This window comes from Perognathus longimembris, chromosome 6, assembly GCF_023159225.1.
Source record: "Perognathus longimembris pacificus isolate PPM17 chromosome 6, ASM2315922v1, whole genome shotgun sequence".
Taxonomy (NCBI): domain Eukaryota; kingdom Metazoa; phylum Chordata; class Mammalia; order Rodentia; family Heteromyidae; genus Perognathus; species Perognathus longimembris.
Window position 1 is genome coordinate 67,364,669 of NC_063166.1, and position 26,051 is coordinate 67,390,719.

The 26,051-nt window shown below is 52.5% G+C and overlaps 1 protein-coding gene across 1 annotated transcript in view; it reads right to left on the bottom strand.

Annotated features, from left to right (window-relative positions):
- Nol4l (nucleolar protein 4 like) overlaps positions 1 to 26,051 on the bottom strand; it is a 127,177-nt gene that overhangs the window by 59,421 nt on the left and 41,705 nt on the right. Inside the window, exons 2-4 of the mRNA XM_048349000.1 lie at positions 17,865 to 18,020; positions 9,359 to 9,470; positions 1,810 to 1,919 (exon numbers count right to left, since the gene is read on the bottom strand). Of these exons, the coding sequence (XP_048204957.1) occupies positions 1,810 to 1,919; positions 9,359 to 9,470; positions 17,865 to 18,020 (378 nt within the window). The remainder of the gene's footprint in view (positions 1 to 1,809; positions 1,920 to 9,358; positions 9,471 to 17,864; positions 18,021 to 26,051) is intronic.

The following is a 26,051-nucleotide window of genomic DNA, read 5'->3' on the forward strand; positions in this document are numbered from 1 at the left end:
ACTTTCATTTGCTCATGGATGCTCATCTGTGCCCTGCACTAAATGTTTCCCCTTTGCCATTAGCCACAGAATTTCTCATATTCTCTGCCCCAGCGATACCAGCCTCTAATCTCTTGCAGACCCTGGCCTCCTTTGAGGGCCATTTGGCACAGGGCATTTGCACAATCGGCTCCCTCAGCCTAGAACTCTTCCTTTCAGATTCATCTCCCAAGTCAAGCATCCCTTTCTGAGGCAAGCCTTTCCTAACCCTTGGAACCCACCCTGAGCACCCACAGCGCCATGTGTCCTGAAAGACCTGTCCACCTGCCTGTACCACAATGCCTAATCAATCACTTTCTCAGTTGCTTCCTGCCACCTAGCATGTGCTGTGCACAGTACCTGTCTCCTGCGGCGATGGCTGCTGTTTGGCTCTGTACACATTTGTGAATGGTTGTGTCACTGTCGAGGAGCCTAACCCACAGCATTAACCTCCCCTCCTTCCATGGGTGCAAGTGAACGTGTGGTAAGATCTCAAAACCAGATCAGGGTCCAGGAGGGGAAGCTGGCAGCTGCCCACCCTGACCAGACCCATCTGCCTGTGTGGGTTCTATACCTCACTCTTTATGGCCACAGCCGAGTGCGGTGACACACGCATGTGAGAAGTGACAGTGTGGATGGATACAGAAGGAAGGCCATGGATTCCTCTTCATCAGTCAGCAGAGGAAATCTGCGCTGCGGGGCTGAGATTTCATAACCACCAGCAAGACAGACGTGGATACCCTCCCTCATTACCAATGCCCCTAGAAGATCATGCACCATTCAACACCCCCGGCCACCCCTGGTTACTTCGCATACAACCATCACTCTTGGGTGAGTAGCAGAGAGAGAGAGGCCAAAGCAAACAGCTTACCACCCAGAACAAAGCTGACTTCATTCAGCCGAAGGGGCTGGCCATGATGTGGGCACGGGATGGGACAGCTAACCAGCCTCAGTCCTCCAACTGGGTAACATGGGCCTGAACTCACCCTGCCACATCACCACAGAGCCACCACCACTGCCAGCCACCATCTCTGGCACACACAGGCTCACATTGCCAAGACCAGTAGTTCAAGAGAGCACATGCACAGGGCTGGAAGTCAGACTCCAGTCTTGACCCTTGTTTCCACGGGGGAGAAGTAGCCCGTTCTCACAGTCCGGCCTCAAGGACCTGGTTTCTGATGCCACCAGGAATGGGAGCACTTGAAGGTGGTGGTGAAAAATTCTGCCCTGGCTTAGACCGCAGCGGAGGCCCTTGCCCTCACGCAGGCCTTTGAAAGACAGTCTGGACACTTGCTCTGCAAGGGGTCAGAGGGTGGTCTACGTGCAAGGCGGGCAGGCAGGGGGACTTCCTTTTCCTTGACTGTTTCCATGGTGCCTGGCAGGCTTGGCAAGCCACAGCTAGGAGTCACAGACAGCCAGGGGGCCCCTGGGCCTTATCTAGCCTGGGCCACCCTCCAAGGCCCATCCTCCTAGCCTGCCTGGAACCTGAAAGTGACAGAGGCCACAGGCAGGCGGCCAGGGGCCTCTCTCACACCTCCCTGGGGAAAGGAGGCGAGTGAGTAATGCAGCAGATAAAAGGCAAGAAGCGAGAGACCTGGGAGTAGAAAGTTGTGCAAAGCCTGAGCCTCAGGGGCTTTCACGGAAGACCCTTTAAGGAGGAAACCACATTCTTCTTCTCCCCTCTCCCCTTTCCACCTGACTGCACAGCACAGATGACCAGATAAAGGTCTCTTTGGTTTCCGGGTGTTTACACAGGCTTGTGGGCGGAGAGGCAGTGTGTGGGGGCCTTACCTGCTCCTGAGAATTCATCACGCGCAACTTCATCTGCTTCAAGTATGTGGAGGTGAGGGGCATGTTGTAATCAATAATTCCGGAGACCAGAGGAGATGGAGGCTCATTTTCTGCCAGGAAGAACAAAAGGAAAACCCTTTCAGTCTGGACAGGAGGGCCTGTCACCCACGGGGGTGGGGGTGGGGGGACACCGACAGGTGGCCCGCCCATCACCTCTGGCCTGTAGAAGTGGGCTGCTTGGTGTTGAAAATACTTATCTATGAGGTGCCAGGGTCTAGGACAAGGTTTCACATGTTAAAAATGGGAAACCTGACCAGTTTGGGAACTGGATGGTCTGATCACACACTGGGCAAGCGGCTGGGCAGCTGGGCAGCCGTGGCTTCTTCCAGGCAGGTTTCTGTCCCAGCCCGCCCTCCCCGCACCTCCTTATCATATGGCACACCTTTGCTCAATTAGGATACCTGCCAGGCCCTCAAAGGCATTCTCGTTTCCAACCCTTGTCGAAGCCAGCACTCTTCCAGGGGAACATCTGCTCCTGCCCCTCCCACCCCCCCACCCCCTTCCTCCCCTCGGCCCCAGTTATCTCCCCCAATGCGCCCTTAGGTACCATATGGCTCCCAGGCCTGGCCAGGCCTACAGTGTCTGTCACCCTCCCAAACACTGGTTCTTCCTCAGTCACATGTGGAGGAGCCCTCTCCTCCCGTTTGTTGCTGGGCTGTTCTGAAGATCAAAGCAATACATGTTCTCTCTCTCTCTCTCTCTGGTAGAGAATCTCCAAAGTGCAGAAAGATGTGAAGAAAAACTTAAGAACCAATCATTTCACCAAGCAGCTTGGCATATGCTTCTCTTTATTTAACCCTGTGATTTTTTTCCTTACATACTTGGCTATCATACTAAATAGTAGTTTTGTTTTTGTTGCTTAGAATTTTTGTCTTACGTATTTTCCTACCTGACACAACTGTTGTTTTACTTTGCAAATTTTTTTTTGGTCGATTGTAGGGCTTTAACTCTGGTGCTCTACCACTTGAGCTACAGTGCCACTTTTTGCTAATGTGATTTTTGTAGTTGTGTAATATTTATCATAATTTATTTCAGCCTTTCCCTCATGATTGGCTGTTTCAGTTGCTTCCCATTGTGGCTATTTATAAATAACACTGCAGGGGACATCACTCTACATACATAGCGGTCTATATTTCCTTTTAAGAACCGATTCCAAGAAACAGAATCCATAGATAATCCATGGGAAAGGAATATTTGGCAGCTCCTGAAATCCTTGGTCATGATGCCCAGGGAAGTCTTGGTTAACTGCTGCCTGGCTTTCTCCTGCCTCCAAGAGCTACAGGCCAGGCCCACTGCACCCCAGGTCTTTGAGAGAACAATCCCCCTGGTTCCACTGATTGGCTAGGATCTGAGTACAAAGACAAGTGCAAGCTACTTCCCAACTAGATAAAGCTTGACCACCGCCATCATCACTGGGCGCATTGAAGGGTAGGCAGGTGCCAGGGCCAAGGACATACAGAGGTCATCCTGGGTTTATCTGCCTATATCTGTCCTTCCACACCAACCCCCATCGCCACCCCAAGACCCCAGAAACCATGAAAACTGTATCAAGGGAAAGATGCCAAATGCCAAAGGTCAAATATTATATGAAATATACAAAGTACTTAGAGCAGCTAAATCACTAACAGGAAGTAGAAATGAGGTCACCAGGGCAGGCGGGGGGTCGGGGTGAGGAAGAGATGAGTTTCTGCTTGGGTGATAAAAAGGGTTTGGAAGGTGACGTTTCCTAAAGAAGATGAGGGGAGAAGGGAGATGCTATGCGGCTGGGGTGGGGACAGCTCGCAGACAGGAGCCAGACTGGGCCTCGAGGACTTGAGTCTGTGTGGGACAGCACCGATCAACTGTTTGATCAACTGTTATAAAAATGCACAACTTCATCATGATGTTTAGAGTTAAATGTCATTAAGAGAATTTCTGAGAAGCTGGTTACAAATGAACCACCCTCCCCAGCCCCCCCCCCCCTTTTTTTTTGAGACACTCTCCTAATGTATCCCAGGCTGGACCCAAAGCTGTGATCCTCTTACCTCAGCCTCCTACATGATGGGATTACAGGCATTCACCACCACACAGGGCTCTTCTGCACCCTGCATCTTAAAGTTTCCCTCCTGGCTTAGGAGAAAGGAAGCCCTATGGCACAAGGCGCCTGGCAGTAGAGAAACCAAGTCGTGCTTCTGGGCCCCTCTTCTCCTTGACATATCACCACCAGTCACGACTTCACTTGCTTAGTTCCAGGAGACTTTTAAGGCTCTGGCCTCCCAAAGAAGGCTGGGGGGGGGGGGGCATATGTCAAGTGTAGCTTCCAGAGAGGATACTGGGAGCCATGGCTCTGCTTTGCAGATTATGGGCCTGCAGTTAGATTGGCCACCTCTATTTCATTTCCTCAAAGAGGAGGCCACAACAACATGATACTTGTGAAAGGCCACCCACCCTTGACTGAGTGACCCTCCCACTGTTCTGAGGGTGGGGGGCATGGGCAGGAGACAGTGATCGTGCTGGGTTGTTCAGAGACAGGGAGCTAGCTGATGATCACCACATCCTGCCTGAAATGGCATGACTGCTTATCAGAAAGTGTTGCCAATAAAGCCAGTAACAGTGTGGCTTACTGGGGGGGGGGGGGGGCAGGGAGGAAAACAACAGCCAGGATGGAGCGCATGGAAAGTAGGAGCAGTGGTCTTCCCTGGTCTCCCCAGAAGCTGCTTCAGGGCTGGCCAGGAGCCAGGAGCTCTCGGAAGAGGCAGGCAGGACATCTGGTGAGGGGGAAGCTGGGACACCCCCGGGCAGACGCGCAGACCCAACAGAGAACACCTGTGACTGGCGGGCTGGCCAAGGCCTTGGTCCTGCACCGCCCAGAGCCGGAGCTCTGCCCAGGTAGCAGCGGTTGGCGGGCAGGGGACACTCCAGGGGAGGAAATGAGCCATAGAGCCAGCAGTGGGAGGCTAGTTCTTGACCACACTCAGTGAGGAAAAGGCAGGCAGAGTTTTCAGCCCAACTCATGCAAGAGGGAGATGAGTGGGAATGAGGGGAACACAGGGCAGTGGAGCCCGAGTCCAATGGCTCATGGGAGGGGCAAACACCAGGACCAGCTAAGGCAGAAACACAAGGTGGCCATGCCCAAGCCACTGCAGAGAGCCTGATGCCACCCTACCACAAGACACGGTAGCCACGGGCAGGGGTGAGGTAGGAGCCCAACAGACGGCTGGTGTCCTGAGAAACGTTCCAATACCCCGTTGCCAAGGAAGACCGAGACCAGCCTAAGTGCCAGGCCTGTTCTTCTGTGACCTTGAGAAGAGCCATGGATGCAGAAGCACTGGTGGCCCAGCACCCCCTGACCTCTTCCATGGGCACCCATCAATCAGTCAGCGCACATTCCAACTGAGTGGCCCTCCCACCAGCCAGGTGGGGCAGGAGGTGGCGTCCTCATGAGCCTTCACCCGCAGCGTGGAAGAACTCGTTCCAGAGCGGATGGAAGCTTCTAGGCACAGGTGACTGGGGTGTGACAGATCTCCCAGGCAGGTCTGGGTGACCAAGGGCAGGCTCATGAGACGCCTGGCACAGAGGAGCTACTAGGCTACCCGGGCTCATAGGGTTCCAACTTGGGACCCGGGATCTCAGGCCTGGGGGCCAGCTCAGAAGGGGTGTGGGGTGGGGGTGGGGGACACATGCTCCTTCCCTATGGATTGACTTGTTCCTTCAAGGAGCGTTGGTGTGATGCACCAAGGGGGAAAGAATGTAGTGCAGTCCCCAGGCTCTGGGAAACAGGGTGGGATGGGCAGGAGTACATTAGCACTAAAGGAGGAAAGGCTAAGAGGGTCCTGGAGCCGCTCCAGGAAGCTTCGTGAAGAGGATCCAAAGGACTGGGTCCAATCTCACAGCTAGCAGCCACCAAACATTTGCTAAGTGTTCCATGTGGCCTGCCAACCTGCTAGCTTGCCCCACTAAGCACCCCACGGGGTGGGTGCTAGTATTAATACCCCCAACCCTGCAGAGAACGCAACCACACACAGGGAGGATATGCAACGTCCACCAACCACACAGCAAGTTTGAGAATGGACAGGACAGGCTCTGTGGCAGAATGAGCTGGAATGGGGTGGTGGTGAGAAAGCCCGGGAGGAGGATCTGTGTGTGTGTGGGGTGAACCTGAGAACCTGGAGAGGCTGGCCTGTGAGGGCCTGCTCTGAGGGACTAGTGTGTTCCCTGAGGAACCATAAACACCATTGCTCACTGTCAAGTCAGGCTTTCTGACATGGCAGAGAAAACAGAAATACCCGCTTCGAGCTGAGCTGGTCCCAGGGCCTCACTGGTTCTCATTCTCTCCTCATCCTGGCCTGGTGGTATAGGGGTGTGGAATCAGGAGGCCCTGGAATTTCCCATCCTCGGACTTTGAGATCCTCTGAGGCCTCCTTTGTTTATGCTCCTGGCGCAGGGGGAGGCCAGGGGACTGTCCGGGCCTCACGTTCTGCTGGGGACAAGCCACCCTGCTTCCTCTCTTTCTTTCTAGCATGAGGTCAGGAAGCGCAGCATTCTCCCAGCAGCTATGGAGGAGTCTCCATCCTGTTTGCTGCCTCCCTCCCTCCCCACCTTCCTGGTATAGGAAAACAAGAGGCCTCTGGGCTTGCGGGGCGAGGGGGGGGGGCGGGGGGGAGGAGGGTATGGATGGTAAGGGAGGGAGCTCTGACAGGGCTGCAGGGCATCTCGGGGCCAGCATAGTGGAACAGGGTGGAGGTCAGGACTTCCAGGCTCCTGCTGGGTCAGGAAGAGAGAAAGATCTGTTGGATCCTTGGCCTTTGAACAGACAGGGGAGCCTTTCAGATGCAGGCTCTCCACGGGCAGCTTCCAGAAACCACATGAGTGGTTCTACTCCACAACCATCTTGTGGACCCTGCAAGCTTGCCTGGGTGTGGTGGAACACTACTGACCCTGGAGGCTGGCTGTGCACATTTAGGTGGGGCCACCCTGGGTCTGGGCACCATCATGCTGCAATATGACCTGGTATTCTCTGGTATCCACGGAGTACCAGGTGCCTGGCATTGTGGGTTCCCTGGCTTGCCTGCATCCTAGGACCAGAGGAAGGCATTTCTCCCACATTGCTGATGCAAAAGTTCCACCTTTGGGGCTGGGAATATGGTCTAGTGGCAAGAGTGCTCGCCTCCTACACATGAAGCTCTCGGTTCGATTCCCCAGCACCACATACATGGAAAACGGCCAGAAGGGGCGCTGTGGCTCAGGTGGCAGAGTGCTAGCCTTGAGCGGGAAGAAGGCAGGGACGGTGCTCAGGCCCTGAGTCCAAGGCCCAGGACTGGCCAAAAAATAAATAAATAAAAAGTTCCACCTTTGCATCTACGTCTACAAGAACCTGAATGACTGATTTCACCCAACACATCTCTGGTCTCGGTTTCCTCAGCTTTAAGCCAGGACAGATACTTTCTAGGATTATGGTAGCTGTTATGAGCAGGATATGCTCAGAGAGGTTCCCTAACCTTCCCGAGGACACACAACAGAGAACCAAGCTGAAGACCGAGGACTGCTTAGCCTGGGAACCACATGGTCCCTGCTTCCTGGGTCCTCTCCCAACAAGGGGAAGGTCACTCCCTACCACTGTCACGCATGCCACTTTGGAGGTCACGACACTGTGGAGAAGGGTGTCATCCTTACCATGACCAGCTGCCTGGCTTCAGCCCTGCCCGGATTGAGTTCCACACAGAGCCCACCAAAGCTGGTTTATATTCTGGCAGCATCTGGCTATATCCTCCCTCCTTCTTCAGTCTGGGATGACACACACACAGAGGAGTGGCAGCCAGTGAGGGAAAGAAGCAGCAGGCTGTGCTGGGTTCACACTGCCTTCCTGTGCAAGCAGCTGAGGAGGAATAGGGCCTACAGCCCTGGGACCTAGCAGCCTCTGCCAAGGAGCTGGGGGAGGTGTAGCAGGGAGAGTGTGGATGGAGCAGCAGCCTTCCCCCCACCCCCCAGCCTTGCCCCTGCAGGCAGCAGTTCAGTGTCTGACTCCGCCAGTTGCTATGGAAACAATTAGGACAGAAATGGGAGGAGCAGGCAGCTGGGTGGGCAAGATTCCAGGCAGCTGGAAAGTGCTCCTGGCCCATCTGTGGGCACCAAAGGCTAGCTTTGGCCCGAGGGGCCAGGCTACAGTGGGCCTGCATGGCCGGGGGGGGGGGGGGGAGGAGGGGGGCCTCAGGCTTCCACGTTATCAACAGTGACTGTGACTGCCACGCTTACTTTCAGATGGGCGTCCTGTGCCAGGCACAGGGGTAAATTCTCAAGCCCTGTTGGCCCTCTGAGTAGAGATCATTAATGCCACTTCATGAGAAACAGGGTCAGAGAGGTCACTCGCCCATGACTTGTGGCCCAAACACCTAGATTGTGGCCCTGCTCCCAACCCTGGAGTGAGCACTGAGACGGTTCTTGTCCTTCACACTTCAGAAGCCGTCCTGTGTGCCCCCAGCAAGGCAGCCATGGCCTAGCTGCCCCAGGACAGCAAAGCCCAGGATTTCATGGGTCAGCTGGTGTCAGGAAGGAGTTGCTCACACACATCAAGGAGGACAGTGAGGAAAGAGCCACCCAATGCCTGGACTCTTGTGGTTTCTACCGCTTGAGCTCCAGCGGGATAAATTGCTTGTGCTACTTTCCCATGTTCCTTCCATACATGGGAACCCTGCCCCCCCACACACACACATCAGCATCATCTGATCTGCATGCCTGGCATCCCAGGGGGCTACCTCAGTGTGTGGAGGTAGTCCCCCAACCCTGAGACATGTCCCATTTCAGCACCATCTCTCTCAGGACAAATCACATCAGACCTACCAATGCTAGAGCACCTCATCAAGCCAGAGCTGCCCTCAGGCACAGGGGCCCTAGATGGGATGCTTGAGGTGAGGGTATGATTACTGAAGTCAGGACCCTGTTGCTCTCATTGCTGGGGCTGGGCGGCATGGACACCAATCCGAGGCACCAACTTCAGCTGGTCACAGGTGCTCTGAGTATTTAAAATTCTAATCAGTCCCCTGGATCTACCGACCCGAGGACCACACGGGAGCATACAGCGAGGGAATGGACCCTAGCGAGAGGGCCTCATCCTCGCAAAGTGCTGTGGACCTGACCAGCACACCGCCAGTGTGCTCCTGTCCTCACTGTGGCCAGGCCCACATGTATGTATATATGGGGAGCGTCAGCCAAGACGAAGGCCTGAGTGAGTGTTTACAACAGGAACCTGGGTGGGAGGAAGGGCCATGAAAGGTAGTAAGGACTAGGCCATGAAAGGCGGGAGGCATGGATTATTGGCTTCTAGGAGAGAACATGTTTTAAAAGTTAAATGAGGCTGTCTGGGCAGCCCACCATCCCACACTGGCCTCTGGAAATGGTGACAGCAGCCAGACCTACACTCTCCTGCACTAGTGCTAGGCAAAGCCCAGGCCACTGCCCCCCCTCGCGCCCCCAAACACGGTAACCAGGGCCCTGCAGCACACCTGCCCCTTACCTTTGGGCTCCAGACCATTGGAGTTGAAGTGCATCCTCTTCTGACACTCGGTACAGCTCATCAGGAAGCGGGTCACAGCCTCTCTGGGGAGGAAGGCATAGGTCTCTGCGATCTATGGAGAAAACAGTTGGCATGTCATGTGGTACTGTGGGGTGACTTGGCCACTGGGTCACCAAGCTCTGTGCTTTGGTGACGGGTCCTCAGGCCCTTGCCCGACACGGAAGGACTGTGTTGTGCAAAGGACAGGTGACCTCCATTCTTAGCTGTGAAACTGAGCCAGTACATTTACAGAAAACCATCTGTTGTGTTGTTTTTTTTTTTAATAAAGGAGGTTAAAAATTGAAAAAGGCATATAAACATTATATAGTCTTTAGCCCGTGTTCTAACAACGTTCCTCTAGGAGATTTATTGCTGCTACTACAAAGTGAACTTACAAACACTGTTCTAGGATAGGATACACAACTTGCCCCTTTTTTTCTGTCAGAGGGAATTGAACCCAGGGTCCTGAGCTTGCTGGCCAAAGGCTCTACAACTTAACTCATGCTTCTCTCTAGCCCTACCTTTTTCTTTGTGCTTGGTCCTAGTGCTTAAACTAAGGAACTAGGTGCTGTCCCTGGGATTTTTTTAGTTCAAGGCTAGTGCTCTACCACTTGAGCCACAGCTCTACTTCCAGATTTTTCTGAGTGGTTTATTGGAGATAAGAGTCTCACAGAATTTCCTGCCTAAACTGCAATCCTTAGATCTCAGCCTCCTGAGTAGCTAGGGTTACAGGCGTGAGCTACTGGTGCCTGGCTCTCCAGTCCTTTGGATCTTGTTCTTGAGACAGGGTCTCCCTAACTGTGCAGGCTAGTCTTCAACTTGTGATCTTCCTGTCTCTGCTTCTTAAGTAGCTTGGATTACAAGCATGAGCTATCACCCTCAGCCCTGGGAACAGTACCCAAGGTTTATAAGCTTTATCTTGTGAGGAATCATAGATGCAGAGCTTTTTTTTCCAGAGGAAACTATGAAAAGTTGGTGCATGGACATCAGTTGTTGTTTGTTTGTTTGTTTTTTACCGCTGGAGAGGCTCATAGGTCCAGAACATTGTTTTTTTAAGGGAGAGCGGTGGATGGTTGGTACAGGGGCATCCATTGGAAAGGCCCTTAGGTACTTTCTTTCATATTCCTGGTGATCAGGGCCCAGAGAAGTGAACTAACCCATCCAAGGTCGCAGAGCCCCTTGAGGCAGTGTTCCAGGTCACACAACCCCATAGCCAGGGAGGGGGAGGACAGGAGAGGAGGTAGAAACAGGAAATGAGGAAACATAAGAGGAAGGGTGGAGTTGGGATGGATGGAGTGTGGAGGGAGAATGGTGGGAGGAGTAACACCGACCAGAATGCATGGTGCGCACAGACTGACGGGTTGAATTGAAACTCCTTTGTAAAAGGATTTACAGATGATTTTTTTTAAAGATGCAAAATGCTTTTAAAGAAACAAAAAGATGAGAACATGGGTGAAAGAGTGACTGTGGGCCCAGAAATCCTGTCCTCTCCCCTTGCTCTGGGTTTTGGGAATACTCTGGCACCGGGTGTGACTGCCCCTAGGGGAGAGGCTCCCTTCCGGTGCCAGCTTCCCCAGCCAAAGCTTACCCTATCTTTACACGTGGTCCTTCCACTCCTCTCCACTAAGGGGCAGCATCTCCCAAGCAGTCCCGTCCTCACCCAGCCCAGCCCGGCTGGGAAAGTTAGCCAAGGGCACTGGGGCCCACGGTGCCCAGCGCAGGGTCCTGCCTCACCCGCAAGTAGCAGTGTGGCTGGCTCCTACAGGACCCGCCAACAGCCTACTCCATCCTTGAAGTGGCTGAGGGTCCGGATGGGGATGGGGCCAGGCACCCCAGGCTGCAGCCGCCCTTGGAGGACCGTGGGCTGGGGTAGGGCTCCCAGATCAGTCCCTTGTCTGAGAATCCCAGGGCCACTCCTGCTGGCTGCAAAGGCAAGTTCATTTTTGATGATACAGCTGTTATTTCTCAGCTGATGTGATGCTCTGCGGAGCAGGCAGGCTCCTTGATGAGTTACCTCCCTTCCAAATCCCTTATCTGATTGCCTCCCTCTGGAGGTTGGGGACAAGGGCGAACCCCAGACTCTCCTGCTGGAGCTGGGACGGGAGAGGCACGATGAGGAGTGCAGACAGTCCTCCTGGGCTTGAGGGCTGAGGTTTGGAGGTGGGGAGCTTTCCTGTCAGGCACATAGATGGCTTCATCCCTCACCTGGAGCAGCTAAAGTCTCTCTTGGCGCCTGCTGGGCAGAAAGGCTGATGTCTGCAGGAGCCAGCTAGGGAGCAGGCAAGAAGGTAGGGCATGTGCTGGGCAGAGCAAGGGTTGTGGCTGACTCTGCCCAACAGATGATCCCCTGGTCTCCCCTGAGACGTGGCTCCTCGGGTGGGGCCTCAGCAGAGCTGAGTGGGCTGAGGGAGGAGGATGCACAGTCAGCGGGGCTGTGCTGGAGGAGCTTGCTGCCATGGGCAGAGACTTTTCGTTTTGTTCCTAAGCTTTTGTGCTCAAGGCTAGCACTCTGCCACTTTGCACCACTATATCACTTCACTATATCACTTCTAATTGGAGGTAAGAGACTCTGGACTTTCCTGCCCGAGCTCGCTTAGAACTGCGATCCTCATATCTCAGCCTCCTGAGTAGCTAGGATTTCGGGTGTAAGCCACTACTGCCTGGCTCAGAGACACTATATATATAATCAAACTGAATTACAGAGAGGTTACAGTTTCATACATTAGGCATTGGATACATTTCTTGTACTGTTTGTTACCTCCTCCCTCATTCCCCCCCTCCCCCTCCCCCTTTCCCTCCCCCACCATGGGTTGTTCAGTTCATTTACACCAAACAGTTTTTTTTTTTTTTTTGGCCAGTCCTGGGCCTTGGACTCAGGGCCTGAGCACTGTCCCTGGCTTCTTCCCACTCAAGGCTAGCACTCTGCCACGTGAGCCACAGCGCCGCTTCTGGCCGTTTTTTCTGTATATGTGGTGCTGGGGAATTGAACCTAGGGCCTCGTGTATCCGAGGCAGGCACTCTTGCCACTAGGCTATATCCCCAGCCCTACACCAAACAGTTTTGCAAGTATTGCTTTTGTAGTTGTTTGTCTTTTTTTACCCTGTGTCTGACACTGTTTGTTTGTTTTTTTGCCAGTCCTGGGCCTTGGACTCAGGGCCTGAGCACTGTCCCTGGCTTCTTTTTGCTCAAGGCTAACACTCTGCCAACTTGAGTCACAGCGCCACTTCTGGCCCTTTCTATATATGTGGTCCTGAGGAATCGAACCCAGGGCTTCATGTATACGAGACGAGCACTTTACCACTAGGCCATATTCCCAGCCACCACCACCACCCCACCCCCCCGAGACACTTTTTGAAAGGTTCAAGGAGGGTCCCCTGTAAGCAGGGCCCTTCTTGCCGCCTGGCCTGCAGAGAGCACCAACTCCTAGGCTTTGACAGGGCCCTAGCAGTGGGCTGGGGCTGGCTGAAATGCCACAGGGAGGGAGAACACACACAGGACACCGGCCTGGCCCTGAATCTGAGAGGAGTGAAGGGCCAGCGGGGAACCCTGCCCGCACAGCTGCAAGGTCTGTAGCCTGGCTTTGAGCTCCTGAGGGAGTCAGTAAAATACAGACCATCCTAGCTCTACAATGCCATAGGGTAGAGGAAGACACTCTTCCCAGCCCCAACCCTAAAGTCAGTCAGCTTTGGATTCACCCTCCTGATTTGTCCAGAGACCAGAAATGAGGACTCTATTTCTGTTTGCAGACAAGGATTCCCCGGGTCCCAAGACTGTGAATCGAGGTGAAACCAGAAGGGTGACCCTAATGGGTGTTCAATAAGATGGTTTTCAGATGGTTTCAGAGCTGCAAATCCTCTTCTAGAAACAGACTCCTGTGCACCTGCCCAAGGCATGAAGCAGATAAAGATGGATGCATTTCCTGAGGGGGCGTTCCAGGTCCCCAGTCTCTAACCAGCTGCCCTAAGCTGCCTGTGGTCTTGCTCTCTCACTGGTCCTTCTGCCTGGACGGACACCCATGTGTGAATTCGCCTTTTCCATTTTTCTTAGTGGTAAAAACAGAGAGATTTTGCTGGCAGGGAGAGCAGGAGCTATTTGCAGAGTCGCTGACTTGCAAGGCCCCGTTTTCACTCCCAACTCAGAGAACGACAAAGACAGATGAGGCCAATTGGGGGGATTTGCACCACTTTACAAGATCCTCCTTCTGCCCTGTGGGTGGATTAGCACATGGTGGGCCTGTAGCAGCTGCTGACCACATCTGGCCCCAACTCCAAAGTGGTCTGGGTAGCCAGGTCTGGGCTCCGGAAGCAGATCTAGCCTCCCAGTACCCTGGGAAAGAAAAAAGCAAAAGAACCCCTCCAACCCAGATGGCTGCAGAAACTGGAAATGCAGGAATGCTCCTTGAGAAAGAAACAGCCTTCTGTGGGCTCAGGGAGACTTTATGGGACCACCTGGAACCTTCTCCAGACTTGGCACTAGTGAGGCTATTGGGATTCTAGGGCAGGGCACACCCTTCATTATCTGATGTACATGTCATCTAGCCCTGGCTCAAATACCTCCAGGCTTAGAAAGCTCATTACCTGCCCTTTCTGATCTATTGCTGGATAGCAGTAGGTGCAAGAAAGTTTTTCTTCCTACTTCACAATTAGTCTCCTTGAGTGCTCTGAGAAAATCTGCCCATCTCACAACAGGAACCGTACCCAGGGCCTGTAAGAATTCCGAATGGCCTCTGTGCCCTAGTGTCTGAGGCAGTCCCAGGATTCAGCTTTGGCAAAATACATGGGGACAGACCCCAAACCACCTCAGCCAAGGGCTTGATGCAACCCCTGTGGTGTCAAGCTGTGCCTCTCTGCAACCATCAGCATGGGGTTTCCTTGGGGGTGCTTTCTACAGGCAGGATGGGCTGGCGGGTGGGTTGGCGGGGGGGGGGGGGGTGATCCTTCTATCTGTAGTGAGGCTGAGCTTGGCCTGGGTGGAAAAAATATGGGAGCAGATGAAAAGAGCAGGACAAAACCATTCTGGCACCATCCCTGCCCCTGAAAAAGGAAAAGGGTGCATGAGAAGGGTGACAGATGGAGAAGAGGAGGGGAAGGGTGAGGAGGCATACAGGGAAGAGGGAGGGTGCCGGCCTCCACAGCCTCACACCCTCTGCGGGGGGGCCCTGGCCTGCTCAACTTGGCCTTGGCTCTGCTGCTGAAATTCCAGCTCTGTGTGCAGCCCAGCTGGCTTGATGCCAGTCATGTGCCAGCTCCAGGCTGGGCAACAGGAAGTGGGGCATGCGCCGGGCATATGGATGAGAAGCCAGGAAGTGCAGAGCAAAGGGCTGGATGTCTACTTGACCCAGGGACAGGCATTGTCAGGACCAGCCTGGCCCTGCCTGGTCTTCTCCATGGCATAGAGGCTGCAGGTCCTGACCAAGTTAAGCCTGTGGGCAATACCCAATGGCCGGCACTGAGGGACAGGGAAATCGTATGGACGGACCAGCCCAAGCTCATCTACCCAGAAGACAGAGAGAGGCTGGACTCACTAGCTGACTATAGGAGGTTTATGGACAGGGAGGATGTGTAATGGCCAGCTGCCTGCCTCTGAAACACCGGCCTAGTGACCTCAGGCAGGCTGGCTCTCTCTGAGCCTCTGTTTCCTCAGCTTAAAAATGGGCCAAGAGCAGAAATTGCTCCACACATGCAGCCTGAACGCAGGCAAAGCTCAGCATGGTGGGCCGAAGTGCTAAGGGCAGAGCCTGGCACACACCCTGTACCCAGCACTGTGGTAGGCTGAGAAAACATGCCAATACTCCTCAATCCTAAGGGGCTTTCTCTTCCATGGCCCTCCATGGAACACTCCAGACTCCAATCCCAAACCACTTTTCAGACACTAAGTGGCAGGGGGGGCAAAGAAATGGGTGGCCATCCCCTGCTGCTCTCAGCTTGGCTTCTCACCTCTCTAAGACCCCTGGCATGGGGTCCTTCTTTCATACCCATTCAGAGAAAAAGACATAATCTGAGGACCAAGACAACTAAGTTTTTAGCTCTCTTCAGAATCAGGCCATGCACCAGGGTAGAAATGATGTAGGGATGGGAGCAAGGAGACCAGTGTCCATTGAGCACTCTGTGCTTTTATATACATGGGCTGGACAACTCTTCACAACAGTGTCTAAATGCTGTAGAGTGAATTGTGTTCCTTTCAAATGCCTGTGTTGAAGCCCTTACTCCCCAATATGACTATACTTAGAGACAGGTTCGTTAAGGACGCAATCAAATTTAAACAAAAAACTCTTAGGACTGTTGTGCCTATAAGAAAAAGATACATCAGCTCCCTTTCTTTATACCAGCCCCACAGAAAACCATGTGGGAGGAAGGCAACATTTTCAAGCCCAGGGAAGAGGACACACCAGAAACCAATCTCAATGATTTCTTTTTTTGGTTTTTTTTTTGCCAGTCCTGGGGCTTGAACTCAGGGCCTGAGCACTGTCCCTGGCTTCTTTCGCTCAAGGCTAGCACTCTGCCACTTGAGCCACAACTCTACTTCCATTTTTTTTCTCTATGTGTGGTGCTGAGGAATCGAACCCAGGGCTTCATGTATATGAGGTGAGCACTTTACCACTAGGCCATATTCCCAGCTCCGTCATAGCTCTGCAGTCTTAAAGACTGAGATTAAGATATCATTGAGTGGGCAGTCTTAAAGACTGAGATTAAGATATCATTGAGTGGGCAGTCTTAAAGACTGAGATTAAGATATCATTGAGTGGGCTGGGAATATGGCCTAGTGGTAAAGTGCTCACCTCATATACATGAAGCCCTGGGTTCGATTCCTCAGCACCACACATAGAGAAAAAAAATGGAAGTAGAGTTGTGGCTCAAGTGGCAGAGTGCTAGCCTTGAGCGAAAGAAGCCAGGGACAGTGCTCAGGCCCTGAGTTCAAGCCCCAGGACTGGCAAAAAAAAAAAAAAGAAGAAGAAGAAGAAGAAGAAGACTGCAGAACTATGAGAAAATGCATTGCTGATTTTTTTTTTTTTTTTTGGCCAGTCCTGGGGCTTGGACTCAGGGCCTGAGCACTGTCCCTGGCTTCTTCCCGCTCAAGGCTAGCACTCTGCCACTTGAGCCACAGTGCCACTTCTGGCCGTTTTCTATATATGTGGTGCTGGGGAATCAAGCCCAGGGCCTCATGTATACGGGGCAAGCACTCTTGCCATTAGGCCATATCCCCAGCCCCGCATTGCTTATTTTTAAGCCATACTGTCTTTGGTATTTTGTCATCAAGGCTCAACCAGACTAATACATAAAAGTTGATGTGTGACATGCATACATCTTTAGCATAGGAATAAACTGAGATTACTTCGTGTTAAAAAAAAAAAAAAAGAATCAGGCCACATAATGACATCATAGACTTTAGGCTGCCACTGCTACAGTCCAAGGCTGTCCACACCCAAAGCTTGGAACCAGGGTAAGGAGTTCATATTGCCTTAGGTGGGGAAGTCTGGTCACAGACGGCATCATTCTAGGATTCTGGGGAGTGAGTGGGAGGGAAGGTGAGGGCACCAGCTGCCACTGGGGTGCTATATGACCTTGGACAAATGGCTCAGGTCTCTGGGCCTGTTTCCTTAGCTGGTAAATGGGACCTCAGTGCCTTGGTTACAGGACAGCTGTGAGGCCTGGCTTCACAGGCCCAGAGCTGAGCATGAACCACAGTGACAGATCCAGACATGAGGCAGACTATGGGGGGAGGGGAGGGAGGATGACACACGTCGGGCAAAGCTTCTAAACTTTCTTCTAACCGGACACCACCTTCTCCACAAAGTCCCCAAGTCTCTACAAGGCCTGGGGCTGGCAGAGCCTTTGTCGAGTACCTCGTGTACTTGAGCTCTTGCTCTCTCCAAGTTGGTCTTGGACATATGTCTGCTTTTGTGTATCTTGCTTTGGCCTTCAGCCTCCAGACCCCAAACTTCCTGGAGGGCTGGGACGTGGGCCCTCTGATATCCCCTGGGGAAGCCCCAGCATATTGCACAGGGCTTGGGGAAACTGGATAAGCTCCTACACAGGAAGCCTCTTGGGCAGGCCTGGGACGACAGACACATAGGCCATGCTGTGAAGGCACAAACTCCTGGATTCTTACTATCTGTGGCTCCCCTGCACCACCCAAGGCAGGGGGCTGCAAGTGACTGGTGGGGGGGGGGTGGAAGCAGAAACTGAGAAGAGGAGGGTGTCCTCCCTGCCCAGTCCCTCACCTTCCCTCTCCCTCCCTCCCTTCAACCTGCTTTTCCTTTGTACTCCAACCGACCCGCAGAGAGCCCGCCCCTCGCCCCCTCAGCCATCTCTGGCTGCCATGCCCTTACCCCTGTGCCCCCCTGGGTCCCCAAAGGCCGCTTCATCACGCCTCAGCTCCCCGCCCCGCCCCCGCCCAACATGTGCTGAGCCCGTGGCCTCCTGCCAAGGCCCCGGGCTGCCAGTGGAGGCAGAGACAGAAATCTCACCGCTCGGTAGGTTTTCTTCTGCCCAGCGTGCTTGGGGGCTTTGCCTGGCTCTGCGGAGCTCTCCACATGCATCGAGTAGATGATGTCAAAGAAATCTTCCACCACAGCGACCCGCTTCAGAGAGATGCCCTCGGGCTCCGACAGGCCATCTGCCCCCTGCGACAGAGTGGACAAGCTGTGTTAGTATCAGGGCTGATGGCGGGTGAGAGCTGTACCCTGGGGCCCAGCCGTGGGTCGGGGGGCAGGGACCATGCGGCCCCCTGGCCCAGCATGGCCTCCAATGGTGGCGGGGGGGGGGGGGCGGCGGGGAGGCTGGGGCAGGGAAGGAGCCAGGGCACCCGGGGAGGGGGTAACCAGAGTCAGGGCTGCTACTAAATCTACCAACAACAATGGGCAAAGAACTACGACAACGCAAGTACATATTAAAAAAAAAAAAACAAAACCAAGAGGCTCGGTGTTCACAATTCTAGACAGATTGTGCCAGACTCGGGCGGGGAACTCTCAAATCACAGGCTGTGCCAAGACCATCCTGGAAGTCTCTGGGGAGGGGAGAGTGCTAAATAGATGCGGCCCCATCAGGAGCTCACCAATTAGCAGTAACCTTTCACTGTGGTCCTGGGCTGAGGTCCCAGGAGACCAGCTCCTATCACCTGGGTGGCTCCTGCCCCCGCCCTGAGGCCTTTTGAAAGGCTCTCCCCACTCCAGCAGCTGAGCGCCAGCCTCAGCACCAGAGCTCTTTGTGTAGGGAGATGTTAAAAACAACAACAACAACAACAAAAAACAGGCACAAGACCACGTGGAGGTGGCAGGGCTGGGAGCAGGGTGTCTATGCCCCCCCCCACTCTCTGATCAGACTGGCATGAGTGCTGTCAGCTGACAATAGGTCCTCCATAGCAAAGAGCTGTAGGCTGGTACCTGCTCTCCCTCATCCAGGGAGGAGGAAGGCTGCAGGAGAAACTCCAGGCCTGTGCTCCATGAAACACAGTTCATGATCCATGGGGCCCACAGACCCGAAGATACCAGGCTTTTCAACTATCATCTGCCTACAGAGAGATACTACAGGGAGGACTCTGAGGAGCTGGGGAGGCGATCAAGGGCAAGCAGAGGGGCAGGGACTTGAATTTCTCTAAAAGTGCTGAGACACAGCTCCAAGGCAATTCATTCACAGAAGATGTCCATTCCAGGTGACCTCTGTGCAGGATGTCTGCTTTATCTGTTGGCTCATAGCTGTCTCCAGCACCTCTGGCACACAGTAGGTGCTTGCTAACTGCTAAATCTGTGATCGATTGTAAGAAGTAGCTGGGTAGGGTCGCTCAGACACTCTGCTCCATCATGTAAGTGTCTGTGTGACCCTAAGCAGTTATTCTGCTTCCCTGAGCCCTGGGCTCTTCATCTATAAAAAGGTGATAAAGAAACTTTCTGCGAACTTTTGGGGGAATGAATCAGATATGAGGTCAGTGGTTTATACCAAACCTGGTTCTCACGGGGACCGTTCTGTAAACATTGTTAGTAAGAAGTGTTTGCAGTTGGCGAGTCTCCCCAGGTGTGATGGGGCTGGAGCATCACATAATCCCAAGGGGCTGTTAGGGTCAGAGCCTGCAGCCTGCGGGGGCGAGGGAGGGGGAGAAGAGGAGAGAGACAGAGTTGGAGAGAAGAGGAGATGGCTTAGGACCTCAGACTTTGTAGTAGTCCGGGTAGAATCCAGGCCCTGCTGGCAGGGACACTGGCTCAAAACATGTTTTGGCCACAGACAGGCAGTGATGACTGAGCAGGACTCTCTGCATTGGCTTGCTTGGGAGCAGAGAGCAGATGGAGAAGAAAGGGCAGCTGTGGGTGAGGGTGGGGGTGGGGTTCTGAGGCCTACAGCATACCAGCAAGGCAACCCTGGGCCGTGACCTCAACAGCCTGTACCGAGGCCCTCTAGCCAGTGGCATCCTCCCTGGTTGGAAGCCATTCTAATGAGGACCCTGGGAGAGAAGGTGATCTCTGCTCATATGCGTGTCTATGTGTGCATGCATGAGTGTAGGAAAGCTGTCTGCTGACCTGGCATCCTGGCTCCACTTTCCTGGGCTTCACTTATATGAGAGGAACTGTAAAATTGTAACTCTGTGGTTTGGGATTTAGACTTTTGTCTTGTTCTTGGGAGGAGGGGAGTCCCTGCCTCTCTAAGTTCCTAAGCCCTCAGCGAATCTTAAGGGCTCACCACTGACTAGCTTGTTCATTAGCTGGCTTGTAACATTTACCTAGTATTTTGGGCACCTTCAAATACTGCTATTACAGAGTCAGGATGGGATAAATATTATGGTCGGTCAGTTCTAATACAATTAGGACCAGGCTCCAATTGGTAAAACCAAACAGATGAACCTTCATAATGAATACACCTGGGTTTCTAATTCTTCCTTGGGGTGTGGTATACAGGTGTGTTCAATTTACAAAGAGCCACTGTCAGAACACTTATAACCATGTGGTTTTCTATTTTAATGTCATTTTTTACCACAGGTAGGAAGGTGGGTGCTGTATTTTGATAACCTATATCCCGAGGTACAATGAAGATCTCATGCCTTAGGAAGAACAGGTTCCCCACTCATAATTTTTCCCCCCCAGGTTGGTGCTGGTGGCTCACGCCTGTAATCCTAACCATGCAGGAGTCTTGAGATCTGAGGATCACAATTTGGAGCCAGCCAGGACAGGAAAGTCTGTGAGACCCTTTTCTCCAATAAACTACTCAGGAAAAAAGTAGCACCATGGCTCGAGTAGTAGAGCACTACTCTGGAGCAAAAGAAACTCAGGGACATGGGACATGGCCCAGGCTTTAAGTTCAAGCCCTAGGACTAGCAAAAAAAAAAAAAAATTTTTTTTTAGGCCAGAGCATATATGTTTCTAAAAACAACAAAGGTGCTATAATGTGGTGGGAGGAAGAAACAATATTTTAGAGATGAGGTAGAAAATGCTCTCCAACAAGCTCAGTGACCTAAGGAGGGCAGCTCACTTTACTTCTCTGGTAGTACCCAGGTTTGAATTCAGGCCCTTGAGCTTGCTAGGCAGGTGTGATCACTGAAGCCATGCCCCCATCCCTGTTTGCTTTATTTTTCAAGTAAGATCTCACATTTTTTGCCTGGGGCTAGCCTTGGACAAAGAACTACTTACAACTTAGGTGTAGCTAGGACTACAGATATGCACCAATACATCCAGCTTACTTGTCGAGATGGGGTTAGATACCTTTTTTTTTTTTTTTTTTAAGAGCTGGGCCTCTCAACCTGTGATCCTACCAGTGCCTGCCTCCTCCTGAGTAGCTGGAATTACAGGCTTGTACAACCATGCCTAGCCACTTCTTATCTCTTGAAAGTCAAGTTTTCTCACCAGTAAAACAGGCCTTAAAAAAAGCCCTACTGGGAATATGGCCTAGCAGCAAGAGTGCTTGCCTCCTACACATGAAGTTTTCGGTTCGATTCCCCAGCACCATATATATGGAAAATGGCCAGAAGGGGCGCTGTGGCTCAGGTGGCAGAGTGCTAGCCTTGAGTGGGAAGAAGCCAGGGACAGTGCTCAGGCCCTGAGTCCAAGGCCCAGGACTGGCCAAAATAAAATAAAATAAAATAAAATCCCTACTTGGATATTTCGAGGATCAAGTGAGAACATGTCAAGCACCTGACACATAAAGTTTGGTAAGTGTCCGTCTCTTCCCTTTGGACTCACTGAGCTTAGGCACTTTGTGGTTAGGAATCTGTTCTCTTTCCTGTCCCTCTGATCCATTCACTTACAAAAGGGGTCCCTGGGGCAATAATTCCCACCATCAGAAAAGATGCATACTCTTATTAAATTCTTAAATAACACCTAAGGCTATCCCCATAAACTTGGAACATAAATTCAATTTTATAACTAATATAAATATAATCTACATAAGTCAGTGAAATACACTGTCTAGTGCCTGGCCCATCTCTGTTCCAGTCATTCTTGGGTAAGTAGCAGCTTTACATCAGATCCAATGTGGCCATAAAAGTATCCCAGAGAAGCTGTTCAGCAGATCAGTTAGCAGTGGCTCCCTCTTTAAAAATCAATTGCTGCCAGGCACCGGTGGCTCAAGCCTGGAATCCTAGCTACTCAGGAGGCTAAGATCTGAGGGTCATGGTTCAAAGTTAGCCCAGGCAAGAAAGTCTGTGAGATTCTTATTTCCAATTAGCTACCAAAAAGCCAGAAGTAGAGCAGTGAATCAAGTCATAGAGCACTAGACTTGAGCAAAAAAAAGCTCAGGGACAGCACCCAGGCTGAGTTCAAGCTCTAGGACAGGCACATGGGATCATGCGCATGCATACACACACACACACACACACACACACACACACACACACACACACACCAGCTGATATCAAACTTGGGTCCTGTAATGGGCCTATCTGTACAGCAGAGATGCACACGAGGAAAGGGCCTGTAGCAATGAGAGCTCAGATCATGTAAGGTCTGCAGCGCCATACCTTGAATTGTCCTCTGGTGAGCTGGTGGCCACCAGGACACTGTGTGTGCAACACCCTGAGGGAAGAACATCAGGATATCTGTCTGGGAAGATGTAACAAAGGGATCTGACAGCAGTCATGTGCTGTGCCATGTTTTGTATCCAGAGAGGTAATGACCTTCATGCTAAATGCTGCAGGAGGGGCACACCCTCCCTAGCTGGGAATTCAGACAGTGCTACAAGGCAAGAGCTGCTAATTAAGGGAGCAGAAAGCTCCTTCCCCCATAGACTTGGGATGCCCTGCCAACCCACTTCTGCCTCATACCCAAATTAGCTTCGTCAAATCTGTTGCTCAAAACAAGCGGCACACTGGATGGACCCAGGAAGTTCATTTTACTTCTAAGGCTAGATCGAGAAGGAGACTCCTGACTCCTGACCCATTCCAGCTTCCCAGAAATACTAAGCAGGAATGATGGAAAGGAACTGTGTAGCATCCCATGGGAAAAGCCATGAAAAACACCAGTCACTTGTGCAGGTTCAGCCTCTGGGGCTTTCCTCTGTGGAGAAGAACATTGCCATGGCAACATACTCCAACCATGAGAACCATCTGACTCCAAAACAGCTGGCCAGGCCCAGGCTGGCAACACCAGCCATGATTTTCAATTTTTATGGACCCTCCAACTTTCTTCAACATCACCAACTTCCTTGAGACCAACCCTTTTGGGTTCTAATCTAAACGCAAGATTGCAAATCATTGAAGAAACCACCAAATATCCATTTCAACATTACTGATATTTCAAAAATATTTAGGACATTAGTCCTCAAAGGTGGCTGTTATTAACATTACCTGGAAACTTGGTGGAAATGCATCTTTTCAAGGCTCTACCATAAACCTACCAGATCTGATGCCCTAGGGGTTTTATAGACCCCTCTTAGATAGTTCTGATGCATAAGATCTTGAGATCTGATTAGAAATGTCTCCATCATGGAAAGAGAGAGGTGACTAGTGGGAAAATCTGGCACTGGCTCATTAAATATAGAAGCACCCTGTATTTCCAAGCTTAACATAGTAATATTTTCTTTTTTTTTTTTTTTGGCCAGTCCTGGGCCTTGGACTCAGGGCCTGAGCACTGTCCCTGGCTTCTTCCCGCTCAAGGCTAGCACTCTGCCACTTGAGCCACAGCGCCGCTTCTGGCCGTTTTCTGTATATGTGGTGCTGGGGACTCGAACCTAGGGCCTCGTGTATCCGAGGCAGGCACTCTTGCCACTAGGCTATATCCCCAGCCCCTACATAGTAATATTTTCATCACCAGTTGAAGGCTAGTTTTTTCTAATAGTGAGAACAGGAGAACCTTTTGGACAACATTAGTAATGAATTAAAGACATCTACCCAGAGACTTATTGTAGGTTACAAAAAGAAGGGCCAGGAGCCCCCCACATCCTAACACTGATTTCTGATGTCTTCCCTAATGAAGTTAATTAGTAGTTTAAAAAAAAGTTACCCCTTGGCAGGTCTTTCTGGCTTCCTCAAATGATCTGAATGCTCATAGAGGGCCAGTGCTAGTCCAGGGCTGCAGACCAGGGAGGGGAAGCAGCAAACCTCATCAAGCCATTAGCCTCTTGCTGGGGTGGCCTCACCAGCCACGCCCTCCTTGGGCATACCTCTCAGGGAAGCTCCTGGTTCTGAGTCTCCCTACAGAAGCCAATTAAATGGATCCCTGCCCTCAATGGCAAGTGCAGTCCAATCGCTAATGGAACTTTGATGTCGCTTGCACATAATAAGTTACACACTTATCCAGGTGGGATTGCCGTTTCAGGCCACCAGGGTGCTGCTCAGTGTACCACCATCACTGGAATACGCCTTCCAGCAAGCAGGCTACGGTTGAAAGAATACAACTAAATAGTGCAGCCATTTCTCACCTGGGTTCCTCCTATGTGAGAGGAAGAAACCAGAGGAAAGTCCTTAGGCTATGCCCGCTTAGTGCATTACAGAACCAACTCTCGACAAGGCATGAAAACCAAAGAAAGTGCCTTTAGAGGACAAAGTCAGCCAGCAGAGCCACCCCAGAGGAAACAAACCTTTGGCTGCCACTTATGTAGAAGACCGGGACTTCAGGGGGTTGATTGCACTGGCAAATGTGGGGAGTCTGTTCCATCTCATCCAGGCCAGCAAAGAGGCGGATACCACAGGCAAAAGTCATGTGCAAACTGTCCTCGTGGCCCTTCCTTCAGTTCCCCAAGCCCTGTTTTCATACATTCAGCCAGGACTGGGGGTTTTGGAAGTTCTGAGGGAGGTTCCTTCCACCAAAGTTTTATTCCTACCCTGCCAGAGGTTAAAAGAACAAAAGGGGAGGAGTCAGCCCCCTTGCAAGGGGCCCCAGAGTGAAAGAAATGGGAGGAAAATTAAAAACCACACAAACTCAGAGAATGAAAAGAAGGAAGAGCACCGGTAAACAACCAGTAAGTCTGTCTGCAGTGCTCCAAGAGAAACTTGTCATGATTTGTAAAGGGCAATCCTTTGACTGAGGAGGACAATGCTTAAATGGGACAGTGGCAATATTTTAATTCTCATTGGCTGTGAACACTACCTGCTGTAAACTAGGAGGGGTGGGGGAAGAGCCTTCAAAATAAAGATTCAGACTAGAATATTAATGGCCCACAGTTCCACTGGGCTCTGCAGCCCTGAATGGGGCAGAGGGATGAGACCTTCCGCCCCTCCATAAATAAATAAGGCACTGAGGACTCAGTGTAGCACCTGCCTCTTCCCCACCCTTGCGCTCAATCTCCAACTGTTAGTGGGGAGCTGCTGCCACCACCACCAAATCGCACCTGCCATCTGGATGAGCCTCACATATTCCAAGACCTCCTTTCTGCTTCGCTGAACCTCCATCTTCTTTCAAATCACGCCGCGACCCAAATGCACACCCAGGCCAGGGAGAAAGGTGCGGTTTGGGATCAGCCTCAAACCACGGCTGCCATTATTCTACAGGCAGTCCTCCCCCTCCCCCCCCCTTTTTTTTGTTTGGTTAAGTTTGGGGTGTCTGAAATGGGTGTGGGAAAAGAGAAAGGTGTATAAAGGGCTAGGGAAGGAGAAGAGCTGGAAAATGCAAATCCTGGCGACAGGAAAGGGGGGGGGGAGGCAGGCATTTGCCAGCCACCCTAGCTAGACAGGACAGGGTCAAGGCTTGGATGCAGGGCTCTGGCCTGGGGCTGTCAGCAGGATGCTCTAGAGATGACAAGGGCTAGAGGACGACCCAACTCTGACCTCAGACAAGGTGGGGTGGGGTGCAGAGGGGTACTTCCTGGGCCTCAATTTCCTCCTCTGTAGGTGACTCACGCACCACGGCTTTCGACACCCCTTAAATGACTGCTGCCACCACCACTGCCGTGGGGGCGTTCTTCAGGACTCTGGGGGCCCGCCTACCTCAGGCCCAAGGCCTAGCACAGAGACTGGGGATCACAGAAGGGGTTCTTGGGAAAGAGGGCGGTTCTGAGTTAGGCCCCGCGGCCGGCCGTCTGAGGTGGTGAACGGGGGTGGTGGGTGGCCCAGGTGTGGGCCCTACCTCCGGCTGGGGAGAGGCAGGAGGAGGGGCGCGGCCCGCGCGCTAATGACTGTTGACAGCGCGCGCTGGGGCTGGCGGGCCGCGCTCTGCTGACAGCTGCTCGGGAGGCGCGGGGCGCGGGCGGGCGGGGCGCGGGGCGCGGGGCGGGCCGGGCGCGGGGCGGGCCGGGCGCGG